This window comes from Trichosurus vulpecula, chromosome 1, assembly GCF_011100635.1.
Source record: "Trichosurus vulpecula isolate mTriVul1 chromosome 1, mTriVul1.pri, whole genome shotgun sequence".
Taxonomy (NCBI): Eukaryota; Metazoa; Chordata; class Mammalia; order Diprotodontia; family Phalangeridae; genus Trichosurus; species Trichosurus vulpecula.
In genome coordinates, this window is record NC_050573.1 from 493,541,674 (window position 1) to 493,558,256 (window position 16,583).

At 38.5% G+C, this 16,583-nt stretch overlaps 1 protein-coding gene across 1 annotated transcript in view; it reads left to right on the top strand.

The window, feature by feature from the left end:
- SLC24A2 (solute carrier family 24 member 2) overlaps window positions 1–16,583 on the top strand; it is a 318,448-nt gene that overhangs the window by 290,272 nt on the left and 11,593 nt on the right. The window contains exon 8 of the mRNA XM_036747980.1: window positions 6,483–6,572. Within this exon, the coding sequence (XP_036603875.1) occupies window positions 6,483–6,572 (90 nt within the window). The remainder of the gene's footprint in view (window positions 1–6,482; window positions 6,573–16,583) is intronic.

Sequence of the window (16,583 nt, forward strand, 5' to 3'; positions counted from 1 at the left end):
AAAACTACAGAGAATCAGGTAAGAAACTAATTGAAGTGATAAATTGCTATAGCAAGGTTGCAGGATGCAAAATAAATCCATGAAAATCTTGAGCATTTCTATACGGCTCTAACAGAATCCAGGAAGCAACCATATTAAGAGAAAATCCATTCAAAGTAACTGCATAATACATGAAATATCTGGAAGTTAAGTTATCAAGACACACACAGGATTCAAATAAACATAACTACAAAACACTCATAACAAATGAAAGACCACATTTAATTGGAAAGACAGTCATTGTTCATGTCTGGGCCATTCCATTATAAATCAAGGGGCAATATTACCTAAATTAATTTATACATTTAGTGCTAAACCAATTAAATCACCAAGAGAATATTTTTATAGAACTAGAGAAATAACAATTAAATTCATTTGAAGAACAAAAAGTCTAGATAGAATCTCAAGGAAAATCATGAGAAAAACCATAGGTGAATAGAGGTTAACATTTCCAGATTTCAAAGTATGCTATAAATAGCCATCAACACTGGTTCAAAAAACAGAAAAGTAGCTCAGTGGAAGATACCAAATAAGCAACAAATAAGAACAATTGCAAATAGTAATAATGTTTGGCTTTGGGCAAGTTACTTCACTTTTCTCTGTAAAATGAGGGAGTTGGACTAGCCCAGGGATGGGGAACCTGTGGCCTCGAGGCCACATGGTGGCCCTCTAGGTCCTCAAGTGCGGCCCTTTGACTGAATCCAAACTTCACAGAACAAATCCCCTTAATAAAAGGTTTTGTTCTGTAAAACTTGGACTCAGTCGAAAGGCTGCACCCAGGGTCCCTTTTAGGAGACAGCCAGGTGACTCAGTGGATAGAGTGCTGGGCCTGGAGTCAGAAAGACCTAATTTCAAATCCAGCCTCAGATATTTATTAGCTGTATGAGTGTGGGCAGGTCACTTCACCTCTTGCCTTAATCCACTGGTGAAGGAAATGGCCAACCACTCCAGTATCTTTACCAAGAAAATCGCATGGACAGTGTTGGCATGCTATGGTCCATGGGGTCACAAAGAGTTGGATACAACTGAACAACAACAACTGGGTCCCTTCTAGTTCCAAATCTGTGACTTTATAAGACAGCTTTGTAGTCTAGGCTTAAAGATCAATTAAAATACCAAAAAGCACCTTATAAAATTAGATAAAGTGATATCCAAATTTATGTGGAAAAACAAAGGGACAAGAAAAGCAAAGGAAGTTTGTAAGAGGAAGAGACTTGCATCGCTGACTCCTATGATCTCCCACATTAACTCCACATGGATCAACACCCTAAAGTGAAAGGCAGCCAGGGTTAGCAGAAAGTCAGTAGACCCAACTATGTGAATGTGGGCAGATCAATTTACCTCTCTGTGCCTGTTTTGCCAACAAATGATGAGAAAAGCAACCACAAGGAAAGGATTGTTGCAAAACTAAATAGAGCCCTGTAGCTGATGCTAAAGATCTGTTGAAGGCTCGAAATCAGTAAAGAACGTTGCAGTTTCTTGTGTTTTAAATGTCTCTCTTAAAAAAAATCATAAATTTTCTACATGACTACCCAAGGTCAACTCTCCCAACTGTTGAGAGGACTGTCATCCAAAGGCTCATTTCTCTGGGCAAAAAAAAATCAAAAACTATAATTCTTCCTCAAAGGATACTACTTTACACTCCATTTAGTGATAATATGTGAGGACTGCTGTCAGAATTTCATATCCTTCGAAGCCTCAGAAATTGGCCTCAATTTCTTTCCAACAAAGGACACCAACGAAATGCCACTGTGATGTAGAATTTGAACTTTTTTGATCATGCACCCCATCGATAAAAAGTGCTTAAGCATGCCCTCCCAATACAGGCAAACTATCTTCATTGATTTTAAAATTATATAGATTTATTTCATTTAATAGTACCCGAAACCTTTTAATTCTCATTTAAAAAGTAGTGTGAGTGAACATGTCTCATTAATTTGAAAATCTTGGTGGAGTGTGTTGTGAATCGGCAATTCAAAGGTCTAGTTCTAAATTCAGTTTATTCTGATACTTGGTTTAATGGTTGCCATAGATGAAAAAAATACCTCACAAATATTGTTGTGATTGTTTAGTTGTTTTCAGTCATGTCCCACTCTTTATTACCCTTTTTTTTGAGATTTTCTTGGCAGAGATATTGGAGTGATTTGCTAGTTCCTTTTCCACCTCATTTTATAGATGAGGAAACTGAGGCAAATAGGGTTAAATGACTTTCCTAGGATCATATAGCTCATAAGCTTCTGAGGCCACATTTGAACTCAGGTCTTCCTGACGCCAGGCCCAGAGCTCTATCCACTGTGCCACCTAACTGCCTAACTCACACATGTACATAAATCCGAATTGGAAAATGTTGGCTTACTTACTGACTAAGTCATGAAAATCATTTTTCAGTCCCATCCACCAATCATGTACATGTTTTTGTTGAGATTCAGTCAATAAATTTCCATCTTCCCTGATTGGAGGGGAGGGGCGGCTAGGTGATGAAGTGGATAGAATGCTGGGCCCAGAGTCAGGAAGACCAACATTTACTAGCTGTCTGACCCTGGGCAAGTCACTTAACCCCTTTGTGCCTCAGTTTCCTCATCTGTAAAAAGGGGATAATAATAATAACAGCTGCCTCCCAGAGTTGTTGTGAAGATCGATAAGATAATAATTGTATCGTGCTTAGCACAACAGCTGGCACATAGTAAGTACTGTATAAATATTAGCTATCATTGTTGGGGAGGAAGGTGATTTGTCTCTAGAAGTCAGATCCCAGGTCTTAAGGGTAGCTGTTCCAGGTGGGAAAAAGGCACGAAGTGTAAAGGCAGCTGGTCAGATGCCTGGGGAGCCCTAGTTTCCTGGTGGTGAGAGGGTGTCCAGTGGGTCAGTAGGTGGGAAGAATCTTGGGAGTGGCAGTGCAGATCAGAGAGAATTCTGTGCTTGGCTCCTTGAGCCTCAAGACCACTCACAGCAGCAGCTGCCACCACCACTCCCCTCTTGCTAGATGCTGCTGCAGCTGCTTGATCCTGGATACCCCATGGGCGCTATTGTGCCTGCTCCCCTCAGATCCTATTTACTGCAGCTCCCCCAGAACCTGCTCAAACCTCCCCTGTTCTCCTTGGTTGGGGGTGGGGCGGTGAAATGGGGAGGGAGAAGAAAGCCTGGGTGGAAATCAAGGTATGCTCAGGAAGCAAATCTCCCTTCATGGGCCAGCCTGGCCCCCTGGGACAATGAAGAGCCCTCTTCACATCAGGGTCACATGAAGTATCTCTTTGGTCAGTCATTGGTTATACAGCACACATTGGTTATATAGCACACACTATACATATATATATATATGTATATATATATATATATATATATATACAGAGAGAGAGAGAGAGAGAGAGAGAAAGAATGAGGGAGAGAGAGAGAGGGAGAGACAGAGGGACAGAGAGACAGAGAGAATGGGGGGAGAGAGAGAGAGAGAGAGAGAGAGAGAGAGAGAGAGAGAGAGAGAGAGAGAGAGAGAGAAAGAAGAGAGAGAGAGAAGAGAGAGAGAGAAGAGAGAGAGAGAGATCCTTTTTAAGAGCAAGACCCCTGGAAGGGTCTGGTCCCTTCTCCAAAGGAAGCAAGGCCTGCCTGTCTCTGTTGCATCCTGCATGCCTGTTCTGGACCAGGACTAGCTAAGTCCAGCCCAATGACTCAAGCTCAAGATACAGTGAAAAATTCACAGACCATAAACAGAAAAACAATAACATTACTTATAATAGAGGAATGAGATGCTAGGTGGTGCAATGGATAGAGTGCTGTGCCTGGAATCAGGAAGACTCATCTTTCTGAGTTCAAATCTGGCCTCAGATACTTACTAGCTGTATGATCCTAGGCAAGTCACTTAACCCTGTTTGCCTCAGTTTCCTCATCTGTAAAATGAACCGGAGGAGGATATAGCAAGCCACTCCAATATCTTTGCCAAGAAAACCACATGAAAAGTCAGATACAACTGAAACAATTAAACAATCTAATAAAGGATTAAAAAGGACATTATTATTAGAATTAGGCACTGCTCCCCTTCTACCTCCACATTTTCCAGGGCAGCAATCATGGGTCAGAAAGATAGCCTGTAGGGCAGTGGAAATACCTCAAAACTTCAGGAATATCAGTCCCCACAGATTGGGCTTATTATATCTCTATTTCCACCGATGGACAAAATCAAAAAGACACCTTCTTTGCCTTCCTAAAGAGAAATAATCCCTGCCTATAATATGTTCAAGCATTATACCCCCTTGATTTCCAAGGGTTGGGAGCAGGTACACAAAAACCCCCCATCACATCCATCCCACCTTGAGAAAGCATGTTGTAGTGTGAGTACTCTGGGGGTTCAGGTGGTGTGGAGAGAGGGCCAAGAGATGTACAAGGTGTGCATTACTTCTGTTGTGGGAAATGGAGAGAGGAGAGGAGTATATGAGGATTGGGCAGAAAATGACCACCAGTTTCACTGCCTGCTTGTCAGGGAGCCTCAAATGTACTTAATCTACCACAGCCTGCATTAGGCTCAGGCAGGGAGAAGCCCAATGAACAGTTGTTCTTCATTTCTTATATTTTCTTCTTATACCACTAGGGATCATCTTACGTATCTCTAGATTGTGCATGTTTCATGTTTAAGACCATTGATCTTGTTTATATAAATTAATAGAAAATGTTCTATTTATGTGTGATATATATGTTAATCAACTTTTAATTATAAAAGACATACTTTTGATTGTACATTATAATCTATATTGGATTGCTTGCCATCTTGGGGAGGAGGACAAAGGGAGGGAGAAAAATTCTGAACTTAAAATCTATGAAAAATTAGTGTAGGAAGCTATCATTATGTGTAATTGGAAAAAATGAAATACTATTTACAATTTAAAAAAGAAAAGACATGCCTTTGCTTAAAGAACACATACTTGTGACCCTATGATGGGCTATGAGAATTACAGAAATAGAAGGTGGCTCACTAGGGTGTTTTGTTTCCAGAGTTAGTGTAACAACAATGCTACTTGCCAGTTCTGTGGATGTGTAAGGCCAATAACACCAGCACACAAGAGGGCTGCTAACACAGGTTCTTTAATCCACTTTTCTAAGGAAAGCAACTTTAAGGGGTTAACAATCGGGGGGGAAAGTCAGCACCCTGAACTTCAGAGAAAACACAAACAGATATTACAAGCAGAAATTATATAAACAGAGCAAATAACCACAAATCAACAGACAGGGCTTCTAGCTGTCTGACCAAGATATTATATACATAGTTACCAGAGAGAGAAGCACTAATATCTGGATTTTTCAAAGCCGGAGGGAGGCTTCTTAATGGCTACCCAAAGTCTCTTCTGGCCAAATCACAGGAAGAGTCTTCCAGTGGGTGAGCCCCCAAAGCAAAACTTCTTCTCCCACAGTTCTGAGAGTTCTAGCTTAACTCAGAGTATATATACCCTTTTTCAGGGCCCAAAGGCTTCACACCTCTCCTGACCTAATTAGCAAAAGAGTATGGGCCTTCCTACAAAGACAAGACTAAATCAAAGGCATTTGATTGCCTCAGTGCTGAGAAGCACTCCAAAAGAAAAAACAGTAAAAAGTCCTATTTTGCTTGCCCTTACAGTCAGTCCATTTTCTATTGTGATATATAAACTGTAATGCCTCAGTGAAAATAGATGTGATTTTGATAAGCAATATGGCATAGTAGGATAGGGTAGGAAAGACTAGGGTAATTTCAATCAGGAGACCAGTCCCATCTCTAGCATTTCCTAACTGTGTGACTCTGGACAAATCATTTAATTTTTCAGTACCTCTATTTCCTCGTGTACAAAATGGAGATAATAATATCTGCATTGCCTACTCCACATGATTGATTTAAGTACTCTTTAAGCTGTAAAACATAAGTATGACATTATTATAATGAATAATTATCTGCACCATTTTTTTCTAATGTAACTAAGCCTAGATGTGGCCATGTGTATTCACACAAAGTAGCTGTCACTGAAAATAAGCTGGTTAACTTGCCATAGCTTTTCTTGCCATTTCATGGAACTTTCATATGTACAACAGTCTTTTTTAAAGTGACTTTTCCTAATGACCAACCACAATTCCAGAAGTACCATGATGAAACATGCCACCCTCCTCCTGACAAGAGGTCATGGACTCGGAACTTTTGGACATGGCCAATTCCAGAACTGGTTTTGTTTGACTATGCATATTTATTAGAAATTTTTGTTTTCATTATCACCCCCCTCCCAATTGCAGGGGAGGGAGTAGAAAGGAGAGAAAATAGAATTTTTTCCATTGAAAAGATATTTTAAGGATGTGACTTTTCCTACTCTCTTTTTCCTTGCTATTCAGGCATTCCCTTGGGATTCTTGGCATACTTATTCCTTCAGGCTATGGCTTAACCTCAAATTTTCAATTTGCTTACTGTTCCCCTCTTTCACCTTTTTTTTTTCTTTCAGTCCTCAAGGAAGTTTTTCCCCATCACGTTCTTTGGAGCCATCACCTGGATAGCCATTTTCTCTTACTTGATGGTCTGGTGGGCACATCAGGTAAGACCTCCTTTGATTATCTACAGTTTCATCCATTCCCTGTTTCTGGGTCTAAAATGCTGAGGTTGTTCTCATGGATATAGGATGGCACAAGCTACATAATATTCCTTATATTTGCCTGCACCCTTAAGGCCATATGTAGCCTTCTAGATCCTTAAGTGTGGCCTTGAGGCCACAGGTTCCCCACTTCTGGCCTAGGCTGTTGAACTTTCCATTTAATGGAAATAAACTTTATTGTCCATGCTTATAATAGAAGGAAATTTCAAACTTCATCTAGAGCGGAAGTTCTAATCCTGGGGTCTGTGACTTGTTTTTTTTTTAAAATATATATTTTGATAACTGTATTTCAACATAATTGGTTTCCTTTGTAGTCCTATAGAATTTATTTCACACATTTAAAAGCATTATTCTGAAAAGGGGCCTATAAGCTTCACCAGATAGCCAAGGGGTGCATGACACTAAATTAAGTTAAGAACTCCTAAATTAGAAAGTAATATATTTTCCCATCTAAGTTCATAGATGCCCAGAAATCTATATGTGGAGCTTTTTGTGGACCCAGGTTAAGAACCCATGGTCTAGCATTAAGTACATTTAATTTTGTGAAAAAAAAACACATGTTCTAGAATACTCTATTATGTGTTATTTTACTTGAATCTGTTCCAAATGGAAGGAGGTCACTCTGCTGCTCGATATCACAGGGAAATTTGTGAGAGATGATAATTATATTAATAACTCCAGTTTATATAGCACTTGACTATTAACAAAGAAAAGACTTTTTTTAAAACCAGAGACAGAAGCTGTGAGCAAATCTGAGAAAAGGCTAGAGGCAGGCTGTGAAGGATCGGAGCTGGTAGACTTAGAAGGAGATGCCTATGGGATGTCCAAAGATGACTCAGACACAAATCAGTTCTTGACTTAAAGCAAATGGAGAGAAAAAGCCATACCTAGAAAAACGTAGAATGTCAGAGAAGGAAGGGGACTTAGAGGTCATCTAGTTCAGCATCCTCCTTCAATTAATGAGGAAACTAAGACCTAGAAAGAAAAACTAACTCAGCCAAGGTCACAACCAATGACACAAAATCCGGACTAGAATTTGGGCCTCTTCATGCCCTGTTCCTGCTTATTACTGAGACCTTGGAAGATATTTTGAGATGGAACTCTAACCCTTCAAATATATTCCCAGTTGGAAAATGGAATTGAGTTTTATTCATTTAGATTAGGTGACATCTCTTATTCTGAACTTTTCCTCCTGTTCAGTTTTTCATAAGTAACCATTTTGTGACGTTTTACGGCCAAATTATACTTTAAGCTGCGATAAAGAGCATGGTAACTTCTAAAATCCTTCTGTCTCTAATTCCATCATTCGCCTCCATGAAGTTTTCTCAAAGAAAGCCAAATCTTCTCTAATGTCTTTAGCATTTATTCTTCTGTCATACAATTAGGGCCTTATTGGCTGATAGCCTGTACTGTACAATTTAGTACCTTCTTTGCTTGACTCTGGGATCCCATCAATGTAAGTGATCCCTCTGATCATGCAAGCTACAACCAATCCACACCTTATCGTCACATGCCATTCTTGGCCATGTCCTCTCAAATCCTCCAGAAAGAATCTCGCTGACATGCTGTGAGTTTCCTCTGGATCTTCTAGAATTCCACGAATTCTAGTGCCATATTCAGATTATGCATCTGTTATCCCTTGTTCTCATTATATGATTCCCTGCAGTTCCAATATAAGATTCTGAAAAACCAGCTCGCTAGACTGCCATCATTTATGTATCAGTTTAGGCAATGAGACTTTTCATCCATTTTGCTATTCTTGTATAGATTGTCAGGGGTATCATTTTTGAGTGACTATAATCTCCTTCAAATCTGACTTCATACACTTCCTAGCTGTGTGACCCTGGTCAAGTCACTTAAGCTGGTTCGCCTCAGTTTCCTCATCTACAAATTGAGCTGGAGGAGGAAATGGCAAACCACTTCAGTATCTTTGCTAAGAAAATCACAAATGGGGTCACAAAGAGTCAGACGCAATTAATCAACTCAAGAACAACACAACAATCTCACCAAGGAAGCCATGTAGTACTCTTAGACTTCATGCAATCAACATAATATCATATGTTGGCAGGAGTATCTCATGGGTCTAAACATCTGCAGAGAATTCCTTTTCCATGTATACGTTGAGTAGATATCTCCCACAATGTAGCAAATACCTTTGCTACATGCATGTACATACACAAATACATGTATGCACACATATGTACACATTTGCCAAAGGTATTACTATATTGATATATAGATATTTTATCAAATTAGAAGAAGGGATAAAGATAAGATACTCTTGTAATTATAGACACTCTTAACTGTCCTATTTTTGTTTAAATTGATATCAGGGTGTGAATATCAGGCTATCAAGAAATGGACAGAGCTAAAGACAAGGGCACTGATTATCACCATTTCTTGTAAAAGTTTAAGTGATAAAAGGAGTCACTACAACAAGGAAACCAAGAGAACCCATAAAAGTCTTCAACCCACAAACATTTGATATACTTGACAAGGAGACAGTCATAGAAACCACGGGCAACACTCGTTTAGAACAGTGCAACCTTATTGTCAAAACATTACAGAGAAAGGTGATGGAATAATGGGAACAGAAAGCAGTATTTCTTTCACAAAGGAGAGGAGAACAATAGAAGGGAAAAACTTCATATAAGACTCCATTAAGCCAAACCATAATAAGGGTACTTATAGATTAAAGTGGGAGGATGACAAATAGAAGCAAAATGGAACTATAACCATTTATTCTCATTATCAATGGCAGAGGGACTGTCACAGTTGGCCTCTCGAGGCTCAGTATTCAATGTGCTGCATGAAGTTGTCTAAATGGCTCTTCAGAAAATGAAGTTAGAAAGGGGAGCTAGATCAAACACAAAAGAAATCCATGTTGAATTCTGAATTCAATTCTGTCCAATTCTGAAAGCATTGAGAGATTAACTTTCAAGATATCTCACAGGAGGAAAAAACCTGAGAATTGTCTTTGATTTTTGTATTTAAAGGTGGAGGACTTTGCTTTACATAATCTCAAGGCAAGGTCTTAACACTTCAAAACAGACCAAATGGGATTTAATGAAAATTCAAAAGCTAAAGAAAAATATAACATTAACAAAATGGCACTGCAGAAAATCCACTGAGGATTAAGCATGATGCACCCAGCCCTCCAACAAGAGGATAAAAAAGCAATTTTTGATTACTACTAATAGGCTTCCGACTACTAGTTATATACTTCACTTCAGCTGTCTTACTTTCCTCTGTACTGGCAAGCATCATTGGTCTTCCGAAGAAATCCTCTTTCTTATAACTGCCATTATTTCCAGAATCCCATGAAGACATTTCTTGCAACAACCTTTCAGAAATTATTCATTTTGACAGATGCTTTTCAGCCCACCCACTTCCAAAATGAATGGAATGTTTGTCATATTTTTGTGGTGAACAACAACACAAAGAAAACCCAAACATATTTTATTTTTTCTTATAATCAATCACAGAAACCAGTTAGGTATTTAGTAGCTCCAGCCCCCCTCCCCACTACCTGAAGATCAGGTATGTTACATTTCATCCTCGCCCAGGGTTCTACTCTACCTTTAAAGTGGTTGGGGGATGTCCATACTCTCTGGCATTGGCACCAGCCCCTGCTGATGATGTTTCCCCATCTGTAGTTATCTAAGCACTCCAATTCCATTTTACCACTTAATAGTCCGATTTACTTTTATATAGGAGCCTTTACTTCAAATGTATAACAAGAGAAAACATATAAACATTCCTACCCCCAGTACTTAGGGGCGTAATTCCCTCCTGTTCCACTTTATACTCTGGGAAAGGAAGAGAATTAGGTTCACAGTTAAGCACATTCTCACCAAATTCCAAGTTCAAAGCCCAACAACTTAGGTTCCAGTGCCAGGTCACCCTGGCTTCCCAGGGCTTCCTTGCTGTGGTGGCTAGCTGTACATCCAGTCTGGCATCATGGCTCTAAGGTTGTCATGACTCAAATCTGGGTCTCTTGGGGATTCCACCTCCTGTTCCTAGAAATGAAAAGGACAAATGGAACAAAAATAAAACAAAACATCAAGTCTGTTTCTTGGAGTTATGAGAAGGAAGGGGGAAGTTAGCCTTTTCCATCCCACCAGTTCAGTTCATGGTGCCCCTGCTATGGATGAACTTGGACCTCTAACTTTCTGAACGTTAAGGGAAAGAAGAGCATGATTGCTCTAGTCTCATGGTTTTAAAAATGCAACCTGTTCTGGCTACCTAGCCAATAGAAAGAAATTACTCCCATTCACATGGTAATGTAATGCAGAATGACTTGTCTTAGAAGTACATTCCTGGGATTTTCCACAGGACTACCTCCAAAGCCTCAGTTATATTTAAAACTCAACTTCTAGCCAACTTCCACCTCTTCCTTTCTCTTCTATCCTCTCCAAAATGATCAGATTGCATAAATCTTTTTCCCCCTGCCTTGATGATTGTGAAAAAGCTAAGAAATTAATTCATTTTGTAAACAAAAGTTTCAACTTCAAATGATGCATGAAAATAATCTCTTTACCTGCACACACATACACACACACACACACACACACACACACAAACACTTTTTAGTTCTGAAATATTGATAGCTGAACCAGATGGCTTTATGGGAGTTTTATCAGCCCTGATTTTACCAAAATATAAGCAATTTGAATAATCCAATTCCTCAAAAGTCATTTGCAGAAAATATTCCTCTTATTAGAATTCTTTACATATTTGTTTGGCCTCCCTTCTAAAACTTCATTCAATATTTAGTTTCCTCTTTTCGAATTACTAATTTTTATGAGGAATGAAAATCTGTGGCAAAAAAAAACTTCTATTTTTACAAAAGGGGAAAAATTAGTTCTAAGAACCAGGAAAGTTTTATGCCTCATTTGCCACTCCATCACCACCACCACCACCACCACCACCACCACCACCACCACCACCACTGCCATCGTAATATAGCATTTTTACATTCTTTCATTCATTGTTGATCATGGATCCAAACAAGGAGAAGCAGCATGATTTAGTCATCAGAATTGCCTTCTGGTCCTGGTTCTACCACTAGAGAAGAGGAGGCTCAGGGTAGACATGAAAGCTTCATGTATTTAAAGGGGTGTTATAAAGAAGAATAATCATTCTTGTTTGTTTGGCCCTGGATAGAAGAAATAGGGGCAAGGGGTAAAAGTTACAAAAAGGCAAATTGAGCCTTGATATAAGGAAAAACTTCCTAATAATTAGAGTATTCAAAAGTAGAATCAATCTTCTCTGAGAGTAATGTGTCCTCACACTCCCACATTGGAAGTTTTTCAAAGGCCAGATTATGGTATTCTTTCTCAACTATGGTATGCACTAGAGGGCTACTGAAGTCCCTTCCAGCTCTGAAACTGTGATTCTGCGTGACCTTGGGGAAGTTATTTTGCCCCCTTTGAGACTTAGTTTACTTTTCTATAAATTAGGGATTATATATATATATATATATATATATATATATATATATATATATATATATACACACATATATATACATATATATATATACATTATATGACATATATTATACATGATGGCATATATGTAAAGCCTATTTCATAAGGTTATTGTGAGAATCGGATGATGTCTGTGTATGTCATTTTAAATCTTAAGGTACTATATTAATGAATGATATTTATTAATAATTAATTGACCTTTCAAGAGTCTCAGTTTCCTCATCTGTGAAATGAGGGTGGGAACTATTCTGTATGGTCTCCAAGGTGCCTTCTAGGCCTAACAGTCTACAATTCTTTGGTTTCTTTGTCTGTTTTCTCAAAGCACCAGTTCAATGCAGTCAAAATCAAAAACTTTGAATTGCCCAAAATCAATCTAATTTATTCATACAACAAGCATTTATTGAGCACCTTCTTTGTGCAAGGAACTATGTGAGATGGAAGAAAAGATACAAGAAGGATAAAATTTAGTCCTTGAGTTTTAGAAACATAAATCAAAAGATAGAGATAAATGGATAATTCCCTGGATGAAGAAATCTGATAAAAGTTTCATAAGCGATCTTGGAAGAGTGATCTAGCAAAAGCCACAAGCCTGTTGACGTAATTGCATTCTTATGGGCAGCAAAATGACAACCTGATTCTTTTTTTAAGTGCAAGAAAAATGGCAAATTAATTTTAATGCCAGAAGTTAAAGGAATGCAAATAAAGATTAACAGTCCAAAGCATTTTAAGGATGGGTTCTAAGCTATTAGATAATGATTCATGAAATGGATCTATCCATGATTATAATCTGTTCCTTGATGATATTGTGCTAATGTGCTGCTTCAGTCAGAAACAGCCCATAAAATACTGGTAGTCATTAAGTAAAATACTGAAAACAATAGAAAGTTTTATTTTGCCCTTCTATAAAAACTGCATTTATCTACTTACTTCTTGGGGTGGTTGTAAGAAAGATCTTTGTAGATCACCTTGAAAATGTGAGCTATAAATTATTCTCTTCACCTGAAATACTGCATGCAGTGATAGTCACCACACCTCAAAAAAATATAATGTAGATTTTTCATCCACATCTGAAAGGAAAATGACCAAAATGATCAAGAATCATAGATAAAACAAATCTGTCATTGTACAGATAATATATCAAGGGCTGCCCCATTCCCCATGACATGGGAATATCATTGTGTGGTTCAAAGGAAGGCAAAATAGATATCTCTAGCTTCTTTTCTACCCATCCTTCTCCAAGGAAGACTTTATTCCTTTACAGGATAGAAAGCAGGAAGGCTCCCACTCTGTTCTCCTCAGAGAGAAGGGATACTGAGCTAGAAGTATCTGCTCACTTAAATGTTGTTAGCCTGAAGGAAATGATTTGTGGGTTCAAGCTAACTTCTTATCACTATGCAACAGCCTGGAGAGGAATGAGATAAGGGCACCCTCCTTAGATGGAAATTCTATGTGGAACTATTCACTGAAGGGGCAGAGGGTACTTCTAATATGTGAATCCTAGGGCTGGAGTGAGGCTTCATGATGAGGAGAGGGGGCGTAGTAGAGGAAGTTCAGTAGCCTGGAGAGGAAAAGCTGAAGTATTTATATGAGTGTAAGCTGAAGATATCTGAAAATCCAAAAAACCTAGAAAGACTTATATGAAGTGATGAGAATGACTTACTAATACAATGATCCAAGACAATTCCAAAGGGTTCATGATGAAAGATGCTATCCTCCTCCAGAAAAAGAACTGATAGTCTGAATGCCAATTGAAGCATACTATTTTTCATTTTCTCTATTTTTTTACATTTTTTTCCTTTGGGTCTATGTCTTCTTTCACAATATGACTAATACGGTAATATATTTTGCATGATTGAACAGGTATAATCTATACCAAATTGCTTACTGTCTCAGGGAAGGGAGAGGTGAAGGAAAAGAGAGAGAAAATTTGGAACTCAATTTAAAAAAAATAGTGTTAAAACTGTCTTTACATGTGCCTGAGGAAGAAATAAAATATTATTTCAATTCCAAAAAAAATTTCCAGATGAATTGTTACACACACACACACACACACACACACACACACACACATATATATGTATGTGTGTGTGTGTGGAAAATCAAAAAAGGGTTGGGTAAATTCATGGAAGATTGCTTTATAAGGAATTATTCAAAGAAATTAGTAATGTTTGAGGTACATCCCTCAGCTTTGGCAGTTGACATCACAAGAGGAAGCTTTCCACAGAACTTTTACTGATGTTACTGCAAGTTTCAGACTAGTATTTTATTTGTATTACTTGTCTCAAGGAAACAGATTTAGATTCTCTGTAAAGAACCTTGGAGCAAGAGCTATCCAAAAATGGAATGGGTTATACTGGGAAATGGTATATTCCCCCTTTATCTGGAATTTTTAATGACTACTTTAAGTGGATAATAGAAGGAATTCTTGTTCAGGGTTTAGAAGAGACCACCTCTGAGGTCACTTCCGATTCTGAGATTCTGAAACCTCTTTTTCTGCTTTGTCTTATGGAATACTGGAGGAGAGATTGTATTAATCTCAATAACACCTCTTTTTTGCTTGAAAACTTTCAAACATTTGGATTCTCCCAATCTATTGGGTCTGAAGTAGAGGCAGCATGACCATAATAGGTAGAGAGCAGCAGGAGGACCTGGGTTCAAATCCTGCCTCTATCACATACTAACTGTGTGACCATAAGCAGGTCGCTAAACCTCTCAATGCTCCAGACAACTCCCCTAAAACTCTAAGTTTCTTAGGAGGTGCTGGCCTGCTTGATAAAAGGAATTGCCTCTCCTGGGAGTTCCTTACACTGAAGAAACTGCACATATCTAAAAAGATTGTCCTTCTCAAATGGCTCACGATATGAAATGTGTGTAGCTTTATATGCTCTTGCTTGTCAAGTCAAGTATTTATTAAGCACCTACTATGTGCCAGGCACTGAGCTAAGCACTAGGGATACAAAGAAAGTTTTAAGCAACAACTACAATAACCCCCACTCTCAAGGAGTGGACAAACAAAGATTTGGCCTCAAAGTACATGGATTTGAATCCTCGCTCTGCCATCCACCAGCTATGTAAACTTGGGCAAATCCATTTGAAAAGGACAATCTTACAGATCCCCCTAATAAGTTATAACTAATAACTCAAAGCCCATCATTTTAGAGATAATCTCTCAGATTCTTTCATGATATAGAGGGGAAAGCAACAATTTAGAATGAAAGGACCTAGGTTCAAAACCTTGCTATCTCACCACTCCCTATCTCTGCCCAAGTCACTTAAATTTTCTCAGTTTTCTTGACTATAAAAAAAATTTACAACACAGTTTAAATGATCTCTAAGGTGTCTTTCGGATATAACTCTAATCATCTTTCTTGCCCACTACCAGCACATCTAGGTGGCACGGAGCTTCCCTGCACATTTCCAAATCTTATTGTCTCCTTGGAGATGAAAATTAGCCAAGGGTCCATTGATTAAGTACTGCTGTCAATCACCAAATCAATGATGCAGAGATAGTTATCTGCAGAGTTTTATCATGCTCAGAGCACAGGCTCATCTGTGGGGGGTGGGGGGGAGTCCAAAGCATCAGCTTCAACATCCATATATAGAATGTGAATATTTAAGCAGCATAGAAAGATGGAAATTTAAAGAAAGCAGGAGGGGAAGATGAGGGTATAAATGTCTAGAAACAAGTAACAGAAGGCAAAAGATAAGGATACCTGCCAGCTAGTCAACATAAAAGCTCTGGCTTCTTTCCCAGCCTTGATTCTGCAGATGTTGTGACCTTCAAGCTTCCGATGTCTAGAAGCTCAAAATAAAGACTGAGGCAATGTCTTCTTCTTATCTTAGTGGTGGCAGAAAAGTCTGAGCCAAAGCTTCTTCTGCACCAGTCTCTCTCTTATCATAGTGGCAACAAGAAGCCTGAACCGGAAAGTCTCTTTCCACACCTCAGTATGAACACAAATGTAAATATAAATATACTCAATTGCATTCCACTTATTGTAGTCCTACTTTAATTGAGATTATTCTCAGTTCTCAAATAATTTGGTGGGCACATCTATGTTTCCACTTGTAAAATTGGGGTAGTAGTAGTTACACAGACTACTTCACAGAGTTGCTGTGAAGACCAAATGAGATGACGTATATTTTGCTTTGCAACATATGCATCATAAACCATAAAATGATAAGTATTCAAATGGGTCTGTGATCTAATCGATGGGAGTATTCCAAGAGTGTGCTGGAGCCAATTCATGCTAGCTCAGGATAGCTGATTGTTAAATTTTCAGTGTGAGCATTTACACTTCAGAATTCAGAAAACACTACTGGGTTTTTTACTTTTGTTGTTGTCAATTGTCTAAACTTCAGAAAGAGATGGAGAAAATGTCAATAGGGCAGATTACATTTAAAAGTGTGTTGTGAGTATTTTTTGCTGGGAAGGTGGAGGTGAAGAGTCGGTTATTAAACATTT